The 25,090-nt window shown below is 41.3% G+C and overlaps 1 protein-coding gene and 1 long non-coding RNA gene across 7 annotated transcripts in view; one reads left to right on the plus strand and one right to left on the minus strand.

The window, feature by feature from the left end:
* The window catches only part of LOC141726933 (ceramide transfer protein-like), a 283,561-nt gene extending 264,668 nt beyond the window's left edge, over positions 1-18,893 (minus strand). Inside the window, exons 1-2 of one of the 6 annotated variants that reach the window (XM_074532038.1) lie at positions 18,506-18,893; positions 15,778-15,912 (exon numbers count right to left, since the gene is read on the minus strand). In XM_074532038.1, coding sequence (XP_074388139.1) covers positions 15,778-15,912; positions 18,506-18,601 — 231 coding nt within the window. In that variant the 5' untranslated portion in view covers positions 18,602-18,893. Of the gene's footprint in view, positions 1-15,777; positions 15,913-18,045; positions 18,203-18,505 lie in introns of those variants that run through there. The other 5 variants (XM_074532036.1, XM_074532035.1, XM_074532040.1 and 2 more) reach the window with 5 other exon arrangements.
* A 70-nt stretch (positions 18,894-18,963) lies between these two features.
* LOC141726934 (uncharacterized) lies at positions 18,964-24,608 on the plus strand. Its single transcript, XR_012577893.1, has 2 exons — positions 18,964-19,115; positions 20,087-24,608. It is a non-coding gene; the product is annotated as an uncharacterized LOC141726934 (long non-coding RNA).
* The last annotated feature ends 482 nt before the right edge of the window (positions 24,609-25,090 follow it).

Raw genomic sequence — 25,090 nt, forward strand, 5'->3', positions numbered from 1 at the left:
CAACAGCAACAAGCCACTTGGGAATACGGGGAGCTCCAGTGAAGTGTAAAGCAGCGTGGGGAGCTGCTGTAGGTTCAGACCAAACTTTGACACCTGGAATAAAGGTGAGCCACTGGGGAACATAATGGAGAATTAGTTCATAAAGGAAGAGAAACTGTTTTAAAGTTCTGTTGAAGAAGAAGGATTTTCAAGTCTTTAATTATGCCCTTCATGGTGTGTTGTGGAAAAATCATAGGACTTTGATGCCAGTACTGCCTTTAAGTGTCAGAATATGGAAGACAGAACAAGAAATAGGAGTTGATGGGGAACAGCAGAAAGATGGGATTCAGCTTGAGAATGTGTTTTTCCCTGAGGAGTCTGCTGGAGATGCTTTTGCAGGGATTTCTCCAGGTTCTGTTATCATGGGAGACAGACTGGTGGTGCTCCTCAGTGTGTCTCTGAAGGACTGTGTTAATCCTGTGTGCCTTTGTTTGGCACAGCAATTAATCAAACTGAATGCTAAGTGAAAATATGTTACTTTTGCTGAAATGCATTCACAGAAGAGACAAATTGAAGAACAAGCCGAGCTGTTTGTCCTCCCACTCACCCTCAAGTCGTCTGTCCCTCCACTCCCTCCTGAACTGAACAGACGATTGGATTCATTAACTCTGTGTTCTTTGTTGCCCTTTGTTGCCTGAAACACAGGTGATAAGATCTCCTGGAGGAGCCTCCCCTTCCGCTGGAACCTTGGACGGGGTGCTGTGGGTGTAAGGGAGGGACATGACTGTTTGGGCCCCTCCTCAAGCCCCACGAGTCCTCCCCACCCTTGCTGCCCTTGCAGAGGCTGTGCGGGGGGGGGGGGCGGAAGCTGCACGCAGACTCTGGGGGCTGTGTCTGCTGCCGTTGGAGGAACTCGGTGGGGGCAGGGCTGGAGCCGTCCTGTGCCGTTTCCCTATCCCCCTTTGGCTGATGGCTGCCTTAGGCCCCTCTCAGGACCTTCGAAAGTGTTGGGAACTGCTTAGAGTTCTGTGTTGCCGCTCCACCTAGAGGAACGTGGACCCCTCCCTCATCGAGGCCCTGATGTGGCCCTATGACACCCTGGGGCCACTGGTTTGATGGGACATAAATATTTTGACAACAATTACAAACCTTTCCAGCACTGCAAAGCTATTCATTTGTGAACAATTCTCAGGCCCACAGGGCTCCACAGGGATGAGTAATTTTAACACTAAGGTGTGACAACAGTAATGTGTAATTAAGGACCTAGTGCTATGCAGTGCTGAATATGATTTAAAGCTGATAAGGATTTAATGTAAATAATAATTCTTATAAATGTTGTTGATTGCTATATCTATAGTTGACATTGTAATTATTTTGACCAGATATACATGTAAAATGCTTCTTGATGCCTATGGTCCCATAGGACAAGGTTAGAATGCTTTGTTATTGCGAGTGTTCAATCAATGTAAGCTATAGTAGTAAGGAAGAGAATAAAGAGAAAAAATGAAGACAGAAGATGTGAGACAAACAAGCAATGAAGACCTTTTAAATAACAGCAAAGGTTAAAATAAGAGCAATTGCTGCAAGCTCTAAGTTTGCCTCAACACTAATAACTAACTTAATGAAGTAAAGAGACAGCCTGAAATTAGAGAGGACTTTCCTACAGCTAGAGATATTTGCTTAAAATTAGTACTTAGTCTACTGTCAGCAAGTTTTGATATGTTGAAAAGTTTAGAAATTTAATATGAAACAATCTTTTCTAGAGTCTGATAAAAAACAGTAGAAAAAATCTAAAGGGAACATTACTGAATATTGTAATGATGAAATGCTTAGTTTAAAAACGGATATCATCAGTGTGTGTGATGTATTGTATTTGATATTTGTATATTATTTATGGTATTAATGTACATTTAGGAATTATTTATTCTGATTATGTGGGACAAATTTATGCTATGGAATCTGTTAGTGAACCCCCTGTTACTATTTAAAAAGGAATTTGTATTGTTCAACTTGTTCTTTTTGTGAGTTATGTTCCAATTGCAATGAATTGGAGTCGTGGTACAGGAGATCTTGGATCTACAGGACCACCTCAAGTATTTTGGACTCAAAAAGTGACAGATCAATGCCCAGAAAAGGAATGCATCATTGCAGCCAAGGGGCATCATCCAGAGACCATAATAATAACAGGTTTGATTAGCATGGGAGCAGATGCAACTGTAACTTTACAACTTTTCTTTGGTCTCTGTCGCAGACATCTTTTTGTGAAAATCCTTTCCTTTAGGATTTTTCTCTTCTGAGGAGCTGAGGCCTCAGAAACAAAATGTAAACAATGGTTATCTGCTGCTGTGGAATGCAACAGGTAGATCCGTGATTGGTCTCCTGTATATGTTTTGATTTAGTGACCAGTCACGGCAGAGCTGGCTCTCACTCTCTGTCGGAGCCAGCTGCCTTTGTTATCATTCTTTTCTATTCTTAGCTTGGCTAGCCTTCTGAGAACTTTTCCTTCTATTCTTTTTTGTATAGTTATAATGTAATATATATATCATAAAATAATAAAATAAAAAGCTAATCAAAATGACAAAAAAGGTCCTACACTGAATTCGATGAAAATTGTGATCCGAGATTATACGATTGGAACAGACCAAAAAAGATAGCTGTCTCTCTGTTTTTACCCTGGGTAGCTGCAGCTAAAGCCCTCGGTGAAATCAATCATCTTGGATGCTGGCTCAGTAAACAAGCTAACGCCACATCAGCAGCCCTGAGTGATCTCTTAAAGGAAGAAGAAACCACAAGACAAGCTTCACTCCAAAACCGAGCAGCAATCGACTTCCTGCTGCTTGCCCATGGACATGGATGTGAGGACTTCGAAGGCATGTGCTGCTTCAACCTCTCTTCGCGTTCGGAGTCCATCCATGCGAACATCCAGAAACTGAAAGATCTCGTGAAGGACTTGAAAGTAGAAAGAATCCCAGATTGGGTCAATGAACTTTTCGGGCAATGGGGACTAACAGGATGGGTTGCATCTTTGGTCAAGGGAATGTTGTTGATTTTCCTTGTAATTGTCATTGTGTTAGCTATGATCTTGTGCCTTGTTCACTGTTTCAAAAGAACTATCGCAAATGCATTTTTTGTAAAAACAGAAAGTGGAGTTATAGTGAAACAATCAGGTTTGGCCAGGGCCCCGCGGAGAATTTTAGTAGAGACCACTGTGATGCAAGTCCTTAAATGTCCAGTTATCACCTTGACATGGTTGACAGATAAACCTGTCTGGATTGACCAGTGGCCCCTTCCTATTGAAAAGCTTACTGCCCTGCAATCATTAGTAGCAGAACAGCTGTAAGCTGGACATATCGAAGAGTCATTTCACTCATGGAATACCCGTTTTTGTGATAAAAAAAGAAATCAGGAAAATTGAGACTTTTGCATGATCTTCAGCAGATAAATGCTGTAATGGCTACAATGGAACCTTTACAACCAGGTCTTTCAATACCCACAACGATTCCACAGGGATGGGAGATAATTATCATTGATTTAAGATTACTTTTTTACCATTCCATTGGCTGAACAAGATAAGGAAAAATTTGCTTTTACTGTGCCCTCTTTAAATCATGCTGAACCTAATAAAAGATATCAATGGAAAATTCTAATAGTTTGTGGCACAGGCCTTATCAAAGGTGCAAGAGCAATTCAGTACTTGCTATTGCTACCATTACATGAATGACAATTTGTTGGCTTCTCTTAAAAAACAACAGTTGTCAGATCTTGAACAATGTGCTGTAATAAATTTGAAAATTTTTGGGTTTAGTTATTGCCCCAGAGAAAGTACAAAAATAGATGCCTTGGAAATATTTGGGGTTGATAATAACCAATACTCAGATTGTGCCTGAACCTTTCAAATTAGACATTGATGTTAAAACTGTTACTGATGTATAAAAATTGGTTGATGCAATAGTTTGGATTAGGTCATAGTTAGGGATAACTAATCATCAAATGCAATCTTTGTTTGAATTATTGTCAGGGATTACTTCTTCTACTGATGAGAGATATTTGATTGATGCAGTAAAAAAAAAGGTCATGGAAGAAGTTGAATTAGCTTTGACATGCAAACTTGTTAACAGGATGAAAACTTTTGCTGGTGTGCAATTATTTGTTTTTAAAGAACAAAATACCATGTGGAATATTGTGTAAATGGGATGATGATTGAGAAGATAAATGGTTTATTTTGGAATGGATATATTTATCTTTCAGATTCTGAAAACCAGCTTCAGGACTTTGAGTTTTTTGCAGATATCATTATCAAGGGTCACAGATGTTGTCATAAAATCTTAGGCCATGATCCTGTAACTACTGTGATATCTGTATAACAGTATTTTAAACGGTGTTTTCAAAATAATCATGAATTGCAATCTGCTTTATCTTATTTTACAGGCTAAATAGTGTATCATTTACCTTTTCATCCTGTTTTGACTTTGACTAGGCACATTGCTTTTTAGGGGAAACAAATTTGTTCTCATGTTCCAGTGGAATGTATAACAGTTTTTACAGATGGATCAGGAAAAACTGGAAAAGCAGCTGTAGCCTGGAAAAAGGATGATAATTGGGAATATGAACTTATGATTCAACAATGGTCTCCTTAATTGGTCAATGTGGATTCCCTTGTGGCTGCTTTGGCAGTAAAAACGGTACCTAATGTGTTATCTTATCAATTTTTTCACCAAGGTGCTTAGGCACTACAGTAATAATTTGTCACAAAGTGAAGCAAAATCAATTGTTTCTTCTTATCCTGATTGGCATATGATTCATATTTCATAATATTATGGTACCAATCCTAGAGACCTACTCCCTTTTTAAGAATGGCAAACAGATGTTATAAAAATGCCTGAGTTTGGTCATTTAAAGCCTATTTATGCTATAATTGACATCTTTTCTCATGCCATGGTTGCATTAGCATTGGCAGGTAAAGCAGCTTGGGATGTCATTCATCATTTTTGCCATGCCTTTTCTATTTTAGGTGTTTCCTCATATGTAAAGACAGATAACAGTCCGGCATATGTCTTAAAAAAAAAAACAACAAAACACCTGTAGGTGTTTTTTCGTCCCTGGAGTGTTGATCATTCCCCATATTTCAATAGGTCAAGGAATTTTTGAACGTGCTCATGGTGTTTTGAAGCACCAGGTTTAAAAATAAAAAGGAGGAATGTATAAGGAGTTTCCTTAAGTGAGATTAGATAAAGCTGTTTATGTGCTAAACTTTTATGTCCTTTATCCAATTTACAATTGTCTCCTATATTGTATAAATTTTCTTCTTTGAATTCTAAATAGTCAAATGTTCGTAAAAATATTAAGGTATGGGTTAAAGATTTGATTACTGGAAGGTGGACTGGCTCAGTGGAATTAACATGAAGGAAGGGATATGTGTGTTCTGACAGAGAATGGCCCTCATAGGGTTTTTGCTCGTTGTGCTAAGTCTTATTTGGAGTATATAGGAAAGAATAGGATGGGTGGTTCCACAGCTGGATTGAAGCATGGACCCTCAAAGAACATGCTGTGAAGATGACAATTGAAGGCAGAGTAAATGGGTATATTGACTCACACTGAAAACTCAAATTTAAATTGGTGGATGTTACCTTTACTTATGTTCTTTGTATTTTTCTACAGAGAGGCTGGTAGTGCTGAGTAACGTGTCTTGTACCATCTCCCTTTGCATGGCACCAACGTTCCCAAAATAGGGGAATTTAATGTACCTAGGGGAGAAGTGTTGCCTTTGCATAGGGATTTTGAATTAGTTGTTAAGGTTCCATACTTCAAACAACTAGGTTAGTTGCCCATTATGATAGCAGCAACTGGTTGTAAAGTTAAGTGGATGCTACTTAGTTCTAAGTGGTGACTAGGCAGATGACTTGGTCTCTAATTCTGTGTGGAGAAAAATCTATTCAACTAAAAGTGAAAGTGTCATCCTGCCATGAATGTGTCATTAAGGGACTGCGGGGTCTGCAACAGCATTTGAAAATTCATTTTCTATGTGCCTTGTTGGTACATCTTTTTTGTTTGTGCATGGTTATGAACATCAGGATTTTAAAGATATGTGTTGTACAGGCTTGTTAGATCATAGTGAATCAGTTCACAGGAGTTTTGGATTTGAAGGAAGAAGTTAGTAATTTGCAGGTGAATGAAGGATGGAAATGGTTGAGTGGTTTCCTTGCAAGTTGGGGGTATTGTTGAACAGTTTGGAGTATTGTTGGAAGTTGGGTTGTTAATTTTGCTGGTGGTTATCATTGTTTTGTGTCTTTCCTGTCTGCTTGGATTTTTGCAAGGGCCCTGCAAAAGTCCTTAGCAGTTGTGTTTGCAGTTCAAATATAAAAAAAGGGGGAATTGTGGAAGAGGTTTTACAGCGACTTCTGTGAGCCAGAGAGAAGTTTGATAAGAGGATCCATGTTTACCCCTGAAAGAATTTTCTATCAAGGTCATTGACATAGAAACCAAGAAAGAAAGAAGAATAAATAAGAGAAACCTGCAACTGTCTATTTCAATAAGCACTTTTTTTGTCTTTCATGACCAATTAATAAAGTGTAAACTTATGAGTTTTGTAAGAAGGTATAAAAAGCATGCATGCTATAATAAAAACAGTTTGAAGCCTTCTGAAAATGGACTGTGTGGCTTTGTATTATGACAGTCTCAACTATGACAGGTACACACCCTTTATTGGGTTTTACAACTGAACAACTCTACCCCCTTTCCCAATTATTCAAAGGGAATCCTGAACTTACTTCCCCTTGCATCCTGACATCCAGAGCCTTAGAACAGATCACACAAGTGTTAAGTGCTTAACAGGGTCATAGAAAAGTTGATGGCATCCTTGTCAATTTTTATCTTAATTTTATTCAAAATGCTTACTGTTCCTCAATTTCAATTGGCAATGCCTGCACAGTGTTTACAGATGGCTCTGGAAAGACTGGGCGGTCTGTAATAGTGTGACGAAGTAACAGGCAGTGGCTACAAGATATAAAAGTAGTTCACGGTTCTTCTGAACTGGTAGAATTAGCAGCTGTGGTTAGGGCTTTTGAAAAATTTCAAGATGAGCTTAGCATTGTTACTGACTCTGCTTATGTTGCAGGTGTTGTGACAAGAATAGAAGAAGCTCATATCAAAGAAGTAACTAACCCATTACTCTTTTCTCAATTACTACATTTGCATTTTGCAGTGCAGTTGCATACAAAAAGGTAGTATATCCTACACATATATTCCCATGCTGGTCTTCCTGGCCCCATCTCTGAAGGTAATGCCCATGCAGACCAGTTAGCTGGGGCCATTGTTGTGCCGGATGTTTTTTCTCAGGCACGTCTGTCACATGGGTTTTTTCACCAGAGTGCAGCAGCTCTTCAAAAACAATTCTAGTTTACACACAAGCAAGCATGGCAAATTATGCAAGCCTGTGCCAACTGTCAACAGGTGGCACCCTTGGCCTGCCCTCGGAGTTAATCCCCAGGGACTTCAAGCTCTAGAAATCTGGCAGACCAATGTTACACATATCCCTAAGTTCGGTAAATTGAAATACATTCATGTTACAATTCATACCTTTTCAACTAATAAAGTTTTTTGGCAATTTTGTAGGTATTTTAGGAAAACCCTCTCAGTCAAGGCTTGAGGCTCTGGCCAAGCCCTAGCCCTGGGTGACTGGGGATTATACCATCAGATCCAGGTGTTTCTGCACTAAAAGTATAATCAAATCACTTTCACTTGCCCATCTGATCTTATAAAAGCTGAACCCTCTTTCGAGGTAAACTTGAAAGTTTTTCCTGGGAAAGTCTCTCCGAGTCTTCACTGTGAAATGGGACTCCCCAGCAATTGCAGACTCTAGGTGATGGTAAAGGTTTTAGACAATTTTAAGTTGTTTCTCAAGGTTCTATCTGTCTAATCATTGTCTCCATTCATAGGAAGGAGATGTGTGCGGTTACCAGTTATTGGGTGTTTTCATGTATCCCCGTTCATAGGAAAGATACTGCTTTTGTGAGGAATGGAGCTTGTTTGGTTTGGGAGGTGAGCCAAACATTCTAATATTAGTGTTTTGTTTCATGATTTTTGTTTATACAAAACAAAAAAGAGGGAGTTCTGTGAAGAGATGGGATGAAGTTGAGCTGTGGGCTGTGGGCCCCACCTGCAGAAGCACATGGCAGCACAGAGAGGCTTGTCTCCACCTGACCTTGGGGGGACAAGGTGATATGCGGCAGACCCCTGCAGGAGAAGAGCCTGCCAGAAGCTGACAGATGGGTGAACAGCACATGATCACCCCATAGAAGGACATTTAGAAAGCACATTGCTGACATGGCAACATGGAATAGGTCACATAGTGAGAATTACCCTGTAAGGAAATACTGTGCCTTGAAAAAGGGTATAAAACCATCTTGTTTCTTTGAATAAACGATTCAGATTCCCTGCCAGTCTGAGTCCGTGTCATGGTCACTCACAAATACACACTACAAGAAATGAGGATATAACCAATGGGCCTGTACTGTTTGAACACAGTCTAAAGAACCCTTGGCTTTATTAAAGGCATAACTTTTGTTTAGTGATAACTATCTGTTAACTCCAGGAATGACTTAATGTCCTAAGGTGATGTTATGATGCTTGTATCTCCAATCGTGTGTTCTGTTTATGCTGGATATTATATTCTTTGCCTTCAAGACTGGCTCTGACAGCAAGGCAGGGGAGAAGAAGATGCACGGAGATTTGTTATCAGCCTCACTCACTCCTCCACAGTCTGCGGGAACACTGTGGAGTCTGGGCACAGACAGGGCAGAACACAGCCTTCCTTTTGCTAGTTAGTTAGTTTAGCTAGCTGAGGCAGTCCAAGTTTTCCCTGTTTTGTTTTCCCTTTTCTTGGAACCATTCGAACCTGCTCCAGACTGGGATCTGGGGAAACACTGAGAGCTCGCACTCTGTGACTTGTCGGGGCCTACTCTGGGCAGCAGCCTTCCCCAGCTCCACAGGGACTGATAACAGAGCAACCACTCCCAGGAGAGACTTTCTGAATTTGTCATCTCTTCAGAGCAGCAAATGAGTTTTGTCATCTGGTGTTAATTTTTTGTGCTGGGGAGTGCTTTGCCTGTTAAAGAAACAGGGTTTTTTCCACTTCTCTCTGAGGAAATTCTTCCCAAACTGGTTGGGGGGGAGAGGCCATGTGGGTTTGCTTTCTGGGGGTGCCCCTATTGGAGGTTTTCTCCAAAATTTGCCCTAAACCAGGATACTTGAGCAACCTGGTCTAGTGGAAGGTGACCCTGCCCTTTGCAGGGAGGTTGGAATTTGATGATCTTTAAGGTCCCTTCCTACTTAAACCATTTCATGATATGAAATACTGAAAATAGAAGTGTGCATGTTGTCACCTTGGTGCGAATTAAACCAGAGAACTGCAGAAAAACGCAAATGATGCTTCTCAGGTATCCATTAGGAGAAAAATATTTATAATATCTGCCAGCAGCATATATTAGCCATAGAGGGAAAAAAAAATCTGAATTATACCACCTGGAGAAACAACAGCTAAGAATTGATGTGAAATTGCCAAGTTAAACTCATTAGGAATCCCATCATATAAAGGAAGAAGCTAGAGTTGTTAATCGGGCAGGAAGCAAGACAGCTTCATATGAACTTTAGAGAATGCAGAAACTCCATGTATCACTTATTTTAGTTTTAATAAGACAAATACAAGAACAGAAATCCTATAGACTGCTGCACCCCCAAAATCACTATCTGTGTATCAATTAGCTGTCTTTGTTGTATCTCATACTGTGTACTGCAGTATACCATGAAAGATACAAAAGCTGTACATACACCAACAATCCAATATGGATTTCACAAGAAAACCACAAGGCAACACTCAGGAGGATACTCTACCATAAGAGCAAAGTCATGCTTTGAAGTTCTATGCTGTGCTGTCAGAAAGAGTACAGCACTCAGGACTCAGACTCAGTACTGGGAATGGAAAGTTCCCATTCTATCAAAGCAGGAGAGCTGCAGCTAGGACAGAGACTGGTTGCACACAGCAGCATACTAAAAAGATAAAGACTAGTTTGCTTTGAATCCAAACATAAACAACTTGATACAGTACAACTGTACAAGCATTTCTATAAATGTAGTGCTACCACTACTGTCCCCATCCTGTTTGTGTCACATCGTCCCATCAGGTCGCCTTGACCTCAACAACTAGGACCATCAAGACCATTATCAAGCCAGCTATATGGCACTTGCTCCATGGTACTGCATATTGCCGCTAATTTAGGATAAAAGTGTTAAAGACTGACTGCTTTGAATATGTAATGATAATGGTTAGTGTATAAGAACTAATGTATAATGATAATTAACAACCTGTAAGAGCTAATTATAAGCACAAAGTATACTGCTAACAAATGTCAGCCTAAAAGCTTTCATTGTTTAAAACTGACCTGATGTCAGTCTATATATGTATACATATTTAATTGTGAAACAACTTTTCTCCTGCAATTTAAACTTTTAAGACTTTATTAGACTCTAATAACAATGCAATCTATGTTCTTAGCATCTGGAGACATGGAGTAGCAAGTTCTGTTTAACTGGAGAATGGTAGACTTCAACTGAGTGGAAAGACATGGCAAACAGACTAAGTAGCTGAAGCATGCTAGAAGATTTGATCTAAACAACACTGATTACAATTCAGGAGGAACATGGCAAAAGAAGCAACTGAAGTTCATGTCTAAAGGAGGAGCTGAGGTCACTTGGTCTGTTCAGCCAGGAGACTGAGGGGAGACCTCATTGCAGTCTACAACTTCTTTGTGAGGGGAGGAGGAGGGGCAGACACTGATCTCCTCTCTGGTGACCAGCGACAGGACCCGAGGAAATGGCATGAAGTTGTGTCAGGGGAGGTTGAGGTTGGATATTAGAAAAAGATTCTTCACCCAAAGGATGGTTGGGCACTGGAACAGGGTCCCCAGGCAAGTGGTCACAGCACCAAGCCTGAAAGAGTTCAAGAAGCTTTTGGAAAACACTCTCAGGCACATGGTGTGACTCTTGGGATGTCCTGTGAAGGGCCAGAAATTGGACTTGATGATCCCGATGGGTCCCTTCCAACTCAGGATATTCTATGACTATATGATATGATTTTATTCAAGTACTAAAGCTGAATATTTTAGCAATGTTACATAATGCAAAAATATTTTGTTATTTAATACTTTCATAAATTACTGATTTTTTCACCCATACTGGTCATATTATGACAAAGAATTCCATAATGATTACCAGTCTCATTTAAACTGATCTGAATGTGTACTTTTCCACTTCTGACCTAATTTCTTCAATACATACTAAGAAATCTTCCAGTTTTTCACCCAGCCAAATATTTGCATTTTGCTTGCCAAGGATATTAGTACTTCATACAGTATTTTGATCAATACAGGACAATATTCTGACATTTTCACTCTGAACATCAACCCAGCCACTGCTGGTTCAGATAACTCAGACTGTAATATTCATATACATATTTGTACTGAGTATGTGAATGCTACAAATTATTGTCCAGGAGAATCCCATGTTGCAAACAATTTCTGCCTGTCTCACCAACAGCAGCTCCATCTCATCTCCTAGGCATCAAATCTTTCTCTCCCCTCACTCTTCTATTGCTCTTTGGCATTTTCCACTCCAGAATACAATCACCTCAGGCCTTTCATGTATGAATAAGCATTCTTGACCACATGTGCCTCTGCAACGTTTTTTTGGATGCACTGCCTACCATCACCATTCAGATTTCTCTCCCATTTAACCAAGATTTTCTACCAATCTGGATGTAACTATTAAATTATTTAAAGCTCACACCAAAGCCTAAAAGTATAATTGCCTTGTGTTCTAAATACACCCCTATCTAGTTAGGACTTGTATTCTATATCTTCATTTACTCAAGTAATCTTTTTAGCAGCAATTAAGGCTGAGAAAGTACTTCATCAAGTTAGAGGAAATCAATTATTTAATGAAGTGTTCTCATACTAAAACATAGTTTTCCAACCTCAGACAATTGGGAGCAATACTTCCACATGCAACTAGCAACTATTACAAATTTATTGCTATGGTACTTCTGCTCAGGGCATGGATTTAAAGATTAGCTTTTTTAATAAAACCTTTCACCCAACTGCAGCACTAATTTAGTGTGTCCAAGCTAGACTAATAGAACAAAACTTGAATCTGTGCATACATCAACTTTTTAATAATACCCATAATTCCTTCTCATCCCTTGATCACAGCAGAACTTTCAACTTGAGTTCAAGCCTCCTCTCTGTTATAAACTAATTAAACACCTTTGAGGCTTTTAGCCAGATAATGTAAAACACAACATAGCATAATATATGGACTTTCAGTGCCTTCTTTCATAAGTTAATTCACATGGCTAGTTCTTGAGAGTTCATTATTTAATGTAATCCAGTAAGAATAGAATATTCATCTTTGTCAGAGACTGGAAAAAATTGATGTCTCGAGACATTTTGGGATGTATGTGTGTGTGATGGAAGGGACAGGTCAGAACTTGCTTTGGCACAGCAGTGAAATGCTCCACTCCCCAGGCATAGAACCAGCATCCCAGTCCCACAGTGTCTGTCAATCAGGGTACACCGGGGCAGTGCTACACTGCCCTAACCCAGCTCCTGAATGGCTGAATGACCAGAAGCCCCACCTGAGAGGAGGGTCCATGGAGGCCCTGGGATTTAAAAGGCTGACCATGATGTGACCATGTGCCTGACCCTGCCTCCTCCTGGAATACACACTGGAACCCAGGAGTTGGTAGCTAGATGTGTGTTTTTCTATATCTTTTTTGTCTTTCTCTCTTTCTTCTCCTTCTCTTTTCATGGTAACGTAACAATAAACAGTTTAAAGGTTGCTAAGTTAAATCGGCTAAGTTAATGATATGATAAGTGTTTTATGTTGCATTGGATGTTGTATTAAATCCTTTGCCAAACTTCCTTGATTTTTATATTTTACCTGTAAACTTTTGTGTAATTTTGACCTCTTGAGACTATCTGGTTGGTATTTCTTCTGTGCACCGACCCAAAGTAAAGGAACCTCAGTTTACCCCCTTACATTTAGATGTTCTGGCGTGTTACAATCCTTTAGTCCTCTATTACAGAGAAATCAGCTTCTCGGTCACAGTGGTTAATATAGTCCAACCAGACCCCACATTTTCCATTCAATTAAAGACTATTGTCACAGGAATCTGAGGATTTCCAAATGCAGCATTCACGTCTCCTAATTTTATGATTTATCATAAGGCTTATCTTCATTGCTGAAAGTACAGTAAGACTACACAATGAGACCAGTTTTCCAAATTTATCCTTATACATCAATGAAACATAGACATTCTATACTACTAGTAGCATTAATTACACACAGAAAATCCTTACATCTCCCATCAGACAAATGGGTATACCTAATCTGAGCACCTTAAAGAAGGCTTCATGAGAATCCAGTCCCCTCCCTCTCCTACAAGGAAACATTACGGTAATCAACACCATTTCATACCACTCATAGCCTGCTTTGAACTTAAGGAAAATTTCCTGCAATACAGAAGGTTAGGAGACAGGTAGTTACTATGCCTGACTGGATTAATGAGATTAAGGAAAACTATACTTACAGTATAGAGAGACTATTGACAAATATTCAAGATGAGGATCCCAATTACATCAAATCAGTGCTACTGAACATTAAGTCACTAAGAAACCAAACTTCTCTACCAAAGTCATCACAAAACATACAGTAACAAATAAGTTCCACTGATAACAAAAATAGCTTTTCATTATTATCTACACATTTTAGCAACTACTGGTATTCTCCTATGCATTTAGATACATGTTAGTAAGCTTATATTAAGACATTACAAGGACATGAAAATAAAGATTACCTATCTACTACAGGAAGAATAAACAATTATCATAACTAATTTTCTATTATAGAAAACAGGTTTTAAAAAAAATTAATTTGCTACCAAACTATCAAACCAGAAGCATTCATTCTGAGAAAGTAAATTTCTCTATCCTAGAGACACATGACCTAATAGCATTCCTGAACCTTTAATACTTACATAGCAATTACTAACTGCAACTAGAAATAATTACCAGCAGTTTACCAGGTTTTAAATGTGCCATTTCATACTACAAGCAATTAAACTATCAAATACCAGTCACCAAACATGATTCTGAATGAAAATAAAACAACTAAAATATCAGAATAATTTTGAGAAATACTTCTTATCTTTTCTCAATATACTCAAGAAGCTCCAGAACTGGGGGGAAAGGGGGTGAGTCAACAATTCAACACCAAGTTACCAGATGCAACAAGTGCCAGATAAAAGAGAGGAAAAACATGATCTGCAAGAAGTTTGTGTTACACACTTCCTAGTCATAAGAAAAGGAGCTCACCAACTTTCCTTCCCAAAGCACAATATACCAAAACATTCCCAAAACAATATCAGCATTGCTATATTCTCCACCACCAGAACTAGAATTCAAGCTGCTGAGATGTACTCTACAGCACATTTCCAGACATCTCTTGGCCTACCTCCCTGCCACCACCTTCCTGTCTCTGCCTGGTTGACATGTTATGCCTCTTACTAGTGAATAAAACACCTTTTTGAAAGTCCTGATCAGAGACTAGTACCTCTACAGACTACCAGAAGTACACTTAAATGAGCACTTCTAGATGCTGCTGCTGTGCACCATAAATTTCTGAAACAAATAAAATTTTGAGCAAGTTTAAAAGTTTAAGCAGCTTTAAAAAGAGCTTTGAATGAAATCAGGCAATCTATTTTAATTTTCAGATGACTACAATACCTGTCAGACATCTAAATGTAAAAGTCTGTATTTTCTTCACAATCTTTTTCCCAAAATACATAAAGTTGATACCATCAGTCCAGTCTTTTTTTTCCAAATCCAACTGTGTTTAAAAAAAAAAAAAAACACACCTATTTTTAAGCTGAATATTAGTAAAGGGAACTTATTTGTCATCCTCAATTCAGTTTGAAAGCAAAGCATTTGGTGGAATAAGAACATAAATACTAAGATTTAACACTACTGCTCTAGGAAGTTATGTGCTACACAAGTCCAGCTTTCTCCCCCTCCCCCAGTCAAATACCTGGCTATTTAACAGTAACACAGAAAAGCATGCTTTTTGGCAAGCATTAGTCATAATTAATATATATAACTCTGAAAGCTACAAAAATATTTTTCTTCTTTATCTTCTAAGGCAAGTTCATCTTTATAAGATTTCACTTATATGTAAGCTCTTTATTCTTACTAGCATAATGCCGGATCTTTTAACATTAGGCAGAAACAGCACTCCCCCTTTAGAGAAGGAAATACATAGCACAACATTTTCTTTTACAGTTTTTGTACAGAGTTATGTTCAGAAAGTACAGTCAAAGAAATACTACTCTCTCTTTCTAATGCAAAGTATAAAGACTGTGATGGATGCTGACGCCTTTGCAAAGTTGGTCCAGGGTCTTAGGCTGACCCTTGGGAAAACTCCACCTCCTCCAGAAGCAAACTCTATCCCTACCCACAGAAACCTCCAAAATAACAGATATGAAAAGCTTCATATTACAATCTCAGATAAAATCAGCTTGTTTTCTTATTAGTATCCTCTTTCCCCGGCTCCACAGTGTTGCACTAATATAACTAACCTTAATATTAAACAACCTACAAGAATTTATTTGCCATACCCATGTTTACTATCACCAGACATTAGCCTACAAATATGTAACATCCAAAAATATGTCAGTACTGAAATAGCACTTACTGTAATCACAGCCTTGCTCAAACAGATAGAACCTCTACAGCCATACTCCGTTTCATCTTCAGACTTGTAGTAACTGAGTGTGTTGCTTTTCAGAACTACCCATCGATCCTGCCACCCATGAATGTAATTGGTCCACTGTAAAAAAAAAATTCAAAGATCAGCTAATAAAAAAACATTTAAAATAACTTTGGCTGGTATTTCTCAGGCTTCAGGAAAGACACTTTCACATCGAAGTTCCTTCTTTATATTCACCATAAAATTGTATGCAGGATATACAATAAGAAAAAAACCCAACACACTGGAGTTCTGAAACTTTTAGAGACCAGTAGGATACACTTCTGTGAGGCCCCAGAAAACTTGTTCAAACAGACTGTTAAAAGGGCTTACAGTTTTTCATGTACTCTGAGTTAGATGCAAGGGAGAAATACTGACAAGATAGATATTCTCAAGAGGTCAAAATAACAAGAGAAACTTTACTGGCAACTTCAGAAAATCAGAGAACTTTGGCAAAAGTTTAAAACATTCCACAAAGCATAAACTTAGCCCATTCAACTTAGCAAACTCCAAACCAGTCTGATTTTAAGATACTCAAAACTCGGAGAAGAAGGAATTAAAATAAAACAGAAGAGATATAGAAAAGAACAAATATAACTACCAATCCTAGTTCCAGCAGTGTTCAGCTGATAGAAATTCCAAGAGGAGGTAGGGTCAAGATGTGCTCACCTCATGTTCTGGGTTAAATACCCTTTGGCTTTCCTGGGTCCTTCTGGTCATCTGGCCCTCTGGGGCTAGACTGGGGCTCCAGGGGTAGAGTGTGGGGCATTGCTTCCAGCATGCAAGTGATTGGATGCTACTGCAGGGCTGGAATACATGCCCGGGGGAGTGGGGTGTACAGGGCAGTGCATTGCCTCACAAAAGGCAAGGCCCAACCTGCCCCTTTCCCCACACATGCACCAAAAACGTTTAGAGCCAGCAATCCTTCCAGTCTCACAACTTGTAATAAGATTCTCTTACCAAATTATTCCATTTCGTCCAAAGCTTTGCTCTTTACCAAAGGGCAGAACTGAAACAGTAGTGCATACACAGAGAACTATAGCCTACTTTTATTGATTTAAAAAGTAATTATATGCATTAAATTATTAAAAGTAATTATTTCTTTAGTAGAAAGCTTGGTATGCTACCATTTGATTTTATTTGGCTTGTCTCAAGTATCGCTGAGGCATCAACTAGTAAAAGGTAAATGTCCCTCAAGCATATTCACTGCAACAGGTTTCACCATACTCGGCTATTCATATTCCATTCCATGTTCTCACAGAAAAGGCAGCATCAGCTACACTCAGCACAATCATCCAGAAACATTTGCATGTATATAAGCTACAGAATGTCAGGAGAAGCCATGGCTTCACCTGCTACACCAGTAAAATACAGCACTAGAACTTATTAGATTTTAAGATTTTACAGATGAGAACCAAGGGCCTTCTTTCCCCCGAGCTGTTCCTCCCATCTCTAGGCTTAGAAATATTTTCAAGACTGAAGGAGTTCAGAGTCCTTCACAAAAGAGTACTAGCCCCATCACAGCTCCTCTCAGCATCCAGGGCCTACTTATAATTTCAGCACTCTATGATATGTGCCTTCTACACAGGTCTGTGTCTGGCCTTATTGCATAGGAAAGAAATTCAAAACATAGTGCTTTAATTCTAAAGATATTTTAACTTTATTCTCTAAGTATTTTCTGTTTCTTTTTTAAAAAAAAAATCTGCTTTCAAACTTAGTAATTCAATATTCAGTGTTAAAACACTCCTTAAGTTTCCCAGTATCATCCAACACATATTTGCAAGTCCTTTAACTTTCAGTGATATAAGAGCAAAAAGTGATGCTTATTTTTAAAAGGGGGAAATAAACTTTAATGTAATTTTTGTTCCACTCCTCCCCACCTCCTGTACCTCCCGCTGAAGGGGTAATTTATGGCCCTGTTTTGATAGTTGGACCAAAGATTGTGCCATTCGTGCTGGGGCCTGCTTCTGGGAAGTGACCACGAGCAGCGCCTGCCTTTAGGAAGCTCCCAGGCAGGGATGTGTGATGTCGCGGCTCCAGACCACACCCAGGATTGATGTCAGCTTCGGCCAGAAGCCTAAGGAGCGGGGGAGACACCTCCTCGCGGGCCTCTTTCCGGAAGCTTACGCCAGCCAGCCAGCAGGCTCGATATGGGGGCAGCAGAGACAGCCAGCCACCAACCCCTCCCCCAGCCGCGCGCGGCTGAAGCCTCACCCGCGACTCTTCCTCAAGAAACTGCTCCCTCATGCCGCCTCTCGAAGGTTGCGAGGGGTGGGGGAAGGACAGACAGGTACTAAGCAGATGCGAGCCTCCTCCTCCCCTGGTCCAGGGGGGATGTGGTGGTGCCTCCCACTGAGGGAGGGGGCGCGGGGGATTTGTGCCGGACGCCGGAGCGTCTGCCTAGCAGGCTCCGCGCCATCAGGTGGCGGCTGCATCGGCCATGACAGCCCCTCCCACGCCCCAACCAGGCCCCTCCACGGGCGCCGGGGGACGCAGGAGCCTTAGCCTGATCCTCCGGAATAGCGGGGTGGGGAGGAAACAGGCAGCCGGGGCTGACAGCCAGCTTCAGAATTAGGGTTAGGGCCAAGCTGTAGGAGGGGGACTGTAGTGCGACGCGGAAAAGGGAAGCGAGGCCGTCAGGCATAGGCTGCGGGGAGGAGGAAACGCAGCTTACCTTGCTGAGTACCCCACAGAGCTCAACGGGCAGCCCGAGCTCTGTCTCGGGGTCGTCTTCGGAACCAGAGGAATTCCAACTCTGATTGTCCGACATAGCCGAACAGGGAAGAACCAAGCGGTCCCCACCCACAGCAGCCTCAGCTTCCTCCTGCTGAAGGGACGGGAGCAGCTAGCTCTTCTTGAGTAGTACCACCAGCAACCGGCCGGCACCGAGGCACGCAAGCCTGGATTTCCCTCTCACTATTGCTTCACAGCCCCTACCCGCGGCTAAAACCACAACACAGAGGCGGCGAGGAGACAAGTACGTGTCTGCCTGCCACGCATTCCACTTAGAACGTAGCAGCCACCACCATCTTACACAAGACGAGTGCTCCGTGCCACTATTTATTACCTCCGCGCCTCGCCTTCCCTCCCAGGTCCCCTAGCCGGGCCGCGCGGCGGCTGCCGGGAGTTGTAGTCTTCTTTCTTTCAGCAGTAAGGCTGGCTACAATTGGCTCTTGGAGACGCAGTCCGCTACAGCGGCTCTCTCCCGTCGCCGGGTGATCGCCATCTTGACTTCGTCGTTTCTGTGAAGTTAGCGGTGGGTTTCGCCTCCGTAACTCGATGAGGTGGGGAGATCTGTTTTCTCTGCTGCCGGACGAGAGCAGTGGTACTGCTTAGGGCGATGTTTGCTTGCCTTTTTTTTTTTTTGGAAGGGGGGGTGAGGGAGAAGGACCCTTTCTTTACTAAGGTAAAACATTTCTCTGGCTCTGCTCACTTTCTAGATTGAGAGAAATAGTATTGCCGTCAACTATTTCAAACCATCAGGATTTGGGAGGTGTGTGGCAAACCTTTCTGGCCGGAGGAATTATAACTTAAGACACGACCATAGTTACTAGCTGGGCAGAGCTGCAGATGTCACACCTCCTTGTGGTCCTGCTGCAATGCCTTCATGGTAATTGAGTTGACTTCTGCCCAGAGACTGTTATAGGTTGCTTCCTCCCTATCATCTGGCTGCACCAACAATATCCTGGATGTGGTGGAATCCCTGAGATGCAGTATCCTTCTTGACAAGGTGTACATGGTGTTTAGGTTGAGATGGAAATTACCTGAAACATTCAAGGGCCTTGGTGTTTTTTGATCAGTTGGCCAAATGGCATTCCAAGCTGTGGTCACAGTGAAAGAAATCTTAGTTTGAGGGATCTTATTAAAATAGATCCAGTTCCAGTTAATGGAACTGTTCGATCTTTGGTTGTTCTCTGGTATCATCCCAGACATGGCAGAAGGGTGTGGACCATCATATTATTGCTCTGATTGCAAGCATGAATGGTAGCATCAAGATGTATATCGACCTGAGGGATGAGCAGTCAGATCCCATCAGGATTTGGAGTGGGAATTGGTGATTCAATGTCTCAGATTCTCTTTAACCTAGCTGTGGACCCTCTGCTGTGGAAGCTTGAAGAGGAGGGATATGGTTACCAATGTTGTGAGAAAAATTTAACATTTATGACCTTTCCAGATGACCTTGTTTTGTTAAGTGGATCATGGGAGAGAATGAAGAGAAATATTGAAATCTTAAATGCTTTTTGTGATCTTACAGGCCTCAGGATGCAAGGGGAGAAGTGCTATGACTTCTATATCAAGCCTATCAAGGACTCATATACTATCAGTGACTGTCCACCAGGGACAATTAATGGCCTGCCCCTCAATATGACTGATCCTGCTAACTGAGAAATGCCTGTGATTTTGCATTGATCCATGGGTAGGAATGTCAAAACCAGACTTACTGGGAAAACTGGAAGATTGGCTACATCAGATTGAAAAGGCTCTTTTAAAACCATTTCAGAAGGTAGACATCTTGAAAGGATATACTATCCCCAGATTGATCTATTTGGCAGACCAGGCTGGTGTGGAAGCCATGGACCTTGAGTCTTGATTTGGCATTTAGATCTGCCATCATGAACTGGTTGCATTTGCCTTCAAGTATATCTGATGCCATCCTTTATTTCAGCACAAGAGATGGTGGCCTAGGTATTACCAGACTGTCAAGACTAATCCCCAGTATATAAGCTTGAAGACTGTACAGAATCACACAATCTTCAGATGAAACAATGAGAGTAATTATAAGGGAAGAGGAAATTTAGAGAGAATTTCAAAAACTATGGATAACAGCAGGTGGTGACAAAGTTCCATCACTTTGGGACCCAAAAACAGTTATGGTAAGGATAGGGAAGATGTGTGCTAATGTCTTTACAAAAAATTTGATGGGTGAGGGTATGGGTGTTAACATCTTTGAAACAGGTCTTAATGTCTCTACTACAAGCAGCAGGTTTGTTACAGAGCCCAGACAGCTTGGCTCCTGAAACAGCCAAGTGGGTCTGCACAGGCCTGAACTTCTGAAGTTAGGGGTAAAATGACAGGTTCAAGGGGGAATATGTGGTAGGCGGTTTGGGTAGGCTTCCTAGTACCTCAGCCAATGGGGAAAGGAAGAGGGCAACATGCTGCCAGGAGTTTAGGATAATGGAGGCTGTGTCCTCCAAAACCTCAAGAGAGAAAACCCTGCAGACATGTGCCCCAGTGGACTCTCTCTATTTATCTGAATTAAGTTTCAGGGCTCTTCTGTCTCCTTTATGGATATTGCTTTTTCATAGTGTGATTTTCCACACAAGATGGGAGCTCATCTGGGATCCTTCCAACATCTAGGGCCAGCACATGGCAAGAGGAGCTGGAGGTGCGCCTCACCCAGTTTCGGTGACCAGCTCCCTTCGACACTGGCCAGCACTGGGCGATTGATTGGGTACCTGAGACAGTCCAGCAGACAGACGAGAGGCAGACCAGGGGACTTAATGAAGAGTCCACAGGAAAGGACTACTAGAAATCTCAACCAGGGAGTAAAACATGGCAGGATGCCTGGAGGGGCAGTAAAGTTGAGAAAGGGTCTCAACTATAGAGATGAGGATACCAAAATACCTTCAAAGGGTCCTTTGGGAGAATGTTGAGATGGTTTGCACATTCTCCCAGAGGCAGTTAAGGACATGGATGCCCAGAAGGGGCAATAAGGGCAGTCAGGAAGGAATCTTGGAAAAGTATTGGCTGAAGGAGAATGTGGAGGAATATGGTTAAGGCAAATAGCAATGGGAAACTGTATGATAAGGAAAGAGAAACAGAAAACTGGTATGTTCTCTGCCTTATCTTCAAAGTCTCCAGTCTAATACAGGGCTGGCTTCAAGTCTTATGTACTCCCAGCTTCTAGGATAGGGAAAACAGAGAGGTATTGCTCCTACACCCCCACCCTTCTTTGGGTCATTATGAAGCCAGGGTGGAGGATTTGGGTTTGTCCACCAGCTACTCAGGACTTGAGGGGATTTCTCTATGGTGAGGAGTGCCGAGGCCAGGTGCGAGAGAGCAGGACCGGTGGCACAGGCTGGGGACCGGTGGGGAGGTGCAGGACCAAGCTGGGGCTGTGGGGCAGCCGTGGGCTCAACACTGGGCAGTGCCCAATGCCACCACCCCCGCGAGGCAGGGGCTGCAGTGGCCCCCAGCCCCCATGAGATTCCGGGACATCCCGTCACTTGCCAGTCCCTGTGACGCTGCCGGCTGTGCCCTCCCGCTGAGCTGCGCCAGCATCTGGTGCTTTACAGTTTGTGGTGCTGGGAGTGCCCGGCCCGGGGACCTGGATGGGGTGGGGAGGGGGGGTGGATCTGGACACTCCGACAGGACAAGGACCGACTTTGGTGTACGGTGTAAGATACAGGGACTGGCTTTGATTTAAGATACGATGTGCCACCAAAGCCTGGCCCTATATAAGAAGGGATTTTGTTTGGATCACCAGGGAGGCAAATGATTTTGCAGAGTTTGGCGGTTGTGGAAGGGTGAGAGCTCACACGCAGCGGGAGCAGGGGCTGGAGAGGTGGCAGTGAGCCCTTGCAGGAGTTGGTTAGAAAGGCACATCAGGTATATGAAAGAAAGGATGAGGAAAAGGTACAGACAAGGATAATAGCAGTTTTTACAACCTCCAACTGAAAAAAGTACAGAGAGCCCCAGGACAAAAGGGAAGGGGGTGGCCACCAGGACAGTGATTGGGAAGGAATCAATGTGCCATTTGTAAAAAAAAAACCAAAAGGAGAACATTAGATCTCCTAATGTACCGGGGACTCACCACACTGGAGCCCTTACGAAAGGGGATTCTTTTGATAATTCTGGGAGTAAGTGGGAAAGATGAGCCTGTGTGCTTTATTCAACCACTACTGGTGAATGCGTGAGATGAGTTTGAAAGGCATGAGTTTCTGTTCCTGGTTGTGATTGTGATTTGCTAGGAGGGGATTTGATGACTGAGTTGGGAATGCAAGTTAGTGTTTAAAATGGAGTTCACTCCTTAGAATTTTGAAAAGTTTAATAATAATAGTGAAATAGACATTTTTGGATTTTACTTGAATTAGCAATATGATTTGAGCATTTAAAGTTTAGCCTGTAGAACTATGTGTTGAATTTTAACCTTATTACTTAAGAAACCTCTGCCATGGTACAAAGGGCATAGGAAAATGCAAATTTCTGAAGCTTCTTGCATAAAGAACAATACCAGAGGAGACCAAGAGATACAAAAAGCCCAGATAAAGGAACTCCTCTGTCTCCAAGCTAATCAAGGCCGACAGACTACTCGGATAAGCACCAAGGGACCAAAAGCGCATGTGCAAAGGAGAAAAGTTCAAAAGTTCAGTCATGAGGAAGACCACAATCTTCAGCCTCAGAGACCACCAGAGACTAACACCCCCCCCCCCCCCCCCCCCCCCCCCCCCCCCCGTGCAACCACCACAGCAAACAATGCATGCCCAGAAGGGCGTGGATCTGATTACTATACGAGGCGAGAACAGGTAGGGCCAGGGGTTGAATATGCATGGAAAAGTTATGCAATGTATTGCATATGGAATACCTTTGTGAATAAAGATGTGGGACAGCTGGGCTCAGGGCACAAGTTTTCATGAGAGTTATCTTGCTTGTGCCAGGCGCTGACATACATACCCACTTCATAACTATATCTGGTTGTGGAGTCTATTTATTCCGTGTATCGCTTCAATAGGATAAAAGAAGTACGATATTTCCAGCTCTAGGGTGCTCCTGGCCAACGGCCAAAGAACAAGGTGGTACATACAGTGTTATCTTTATACTATTACATCGCTGAGGTACATGCATATTCACATGTTTCATACGTTAGTCAAACATTCTTGCGAACTTTCTGATGTTTTGGGAACTCCTTTGTTTGGCTTCTTCAGACTTTGGCTTATCTGCATGACATCCTGTGTGTCAAGTCAATATATTTTATTTCTTGTTGTGTCTCCATCCTGCTGTTTCACATCCTCTGATAATGATTTAGTATGTTCTCCTTAAATTTAACATTGTATTCTCTAATTGTCCTCTGGTTTGTGTCATGGTTTTCTTATCACTTGGAGGATTCAGTCAACAGAAAGGGGAACAACATGATCACTTTGCACCATTTGTTTGGTTACATAGAGGTATTTTAACACCTAGCGTTCAGCTAAGGCCTATAATATAGTATATTCACCCCACTACTATTTCTATAAACTATGAAATACATAGTTAAACTTATAGATTTTGTTATACTAACAAACAGCTAAATAAAGGTATACATGATATTATATCTGAATACTTATGATCAATGCAAAAACTAATATATATAAATGTGAAAGCCAATATCATGCTGCGGTCCTCTTTTTTTAACACTCCTTTCAAATATGAATGGGCTTCAACTGTAACTGAATTTACCTCCCAGCCATTGCTGCTTGTTTCAATGCTGGCTGCAGTAAAGATGAGCATTGATTTCTCCAACATCTCTATTCCCCTTGAGGTATTTAAACTCTGCAAGCTTGTCACCTCCCAAGCTTTTTTTTAATAAGGCAAACAGACTGAGCTCTTTTAAGTCTCATAGTAATGTGTCCCCTATACATCTCATCCCTGGGATTAGATGTATTTTATTAAATAATTTTTAACCCATTCTGGTTCATTCTCAATGCAATAGAGAAGCTGTTCTAGCAGTCAAAACAAAAAAAAAAGGGGACAGAGTAGTACTGAACAATTGGACAAAAGATGATGATTCTAACGCAAAACTGTGAAAATGGATGGATCTTTTATAACACCAGTATCTAGAGACTGCAGCTGGTGATGGGGTAGATTTCATACTCTGTAATGAGACACAGCCTAGAGATTGGCAGACTTAGTCTACAGAGGCCAAAGAAAAGAGAGGTGAACTAGAAAAAGACACAAAGAGAGAAAACGTCTTGCTTAACTCAGAGAAAATGTCTAAAAAAGGGCTGAGAACAAAAAAGTATCTCTTCTGCCTCCTTGCAGATTTCCCCTCCTGCTTCCTTTTAGCTGTAAATAATTTAATAATGTGTTCTCTAAATTAGATATCTTTTGTCCAGTCACTGTGCCAGTGTACAGTTGTTTGGATTTTTCTAGTAGTGTGAAAAATGCCAATCACTTGTTTTTAGAATTTTAAAACTTTAATAGTAATAAAATGGTTATAAAAATAGTAATATAATGAGAGTAATAAAAATTTGGACAATTAGGATTTAGGACAATATGACAC

The sequence above is a fragment of the Zonotrichia albicollis genome, chromosome W (genome assembly GCF_047830755.1).
Source record: "Zonotrichia albicollis isolate bZonAlb1 chromosome W, bZonAlb1.hap1, whole genome shotgun sequence".
Classification (NCBI taxonomy): domain Eukaryota; kingdom Metazoa; phylum Chordata; class Aves; order Passeriformes; family Passerellidae; genus Zonotrichia; species Zonotrichia albicollis.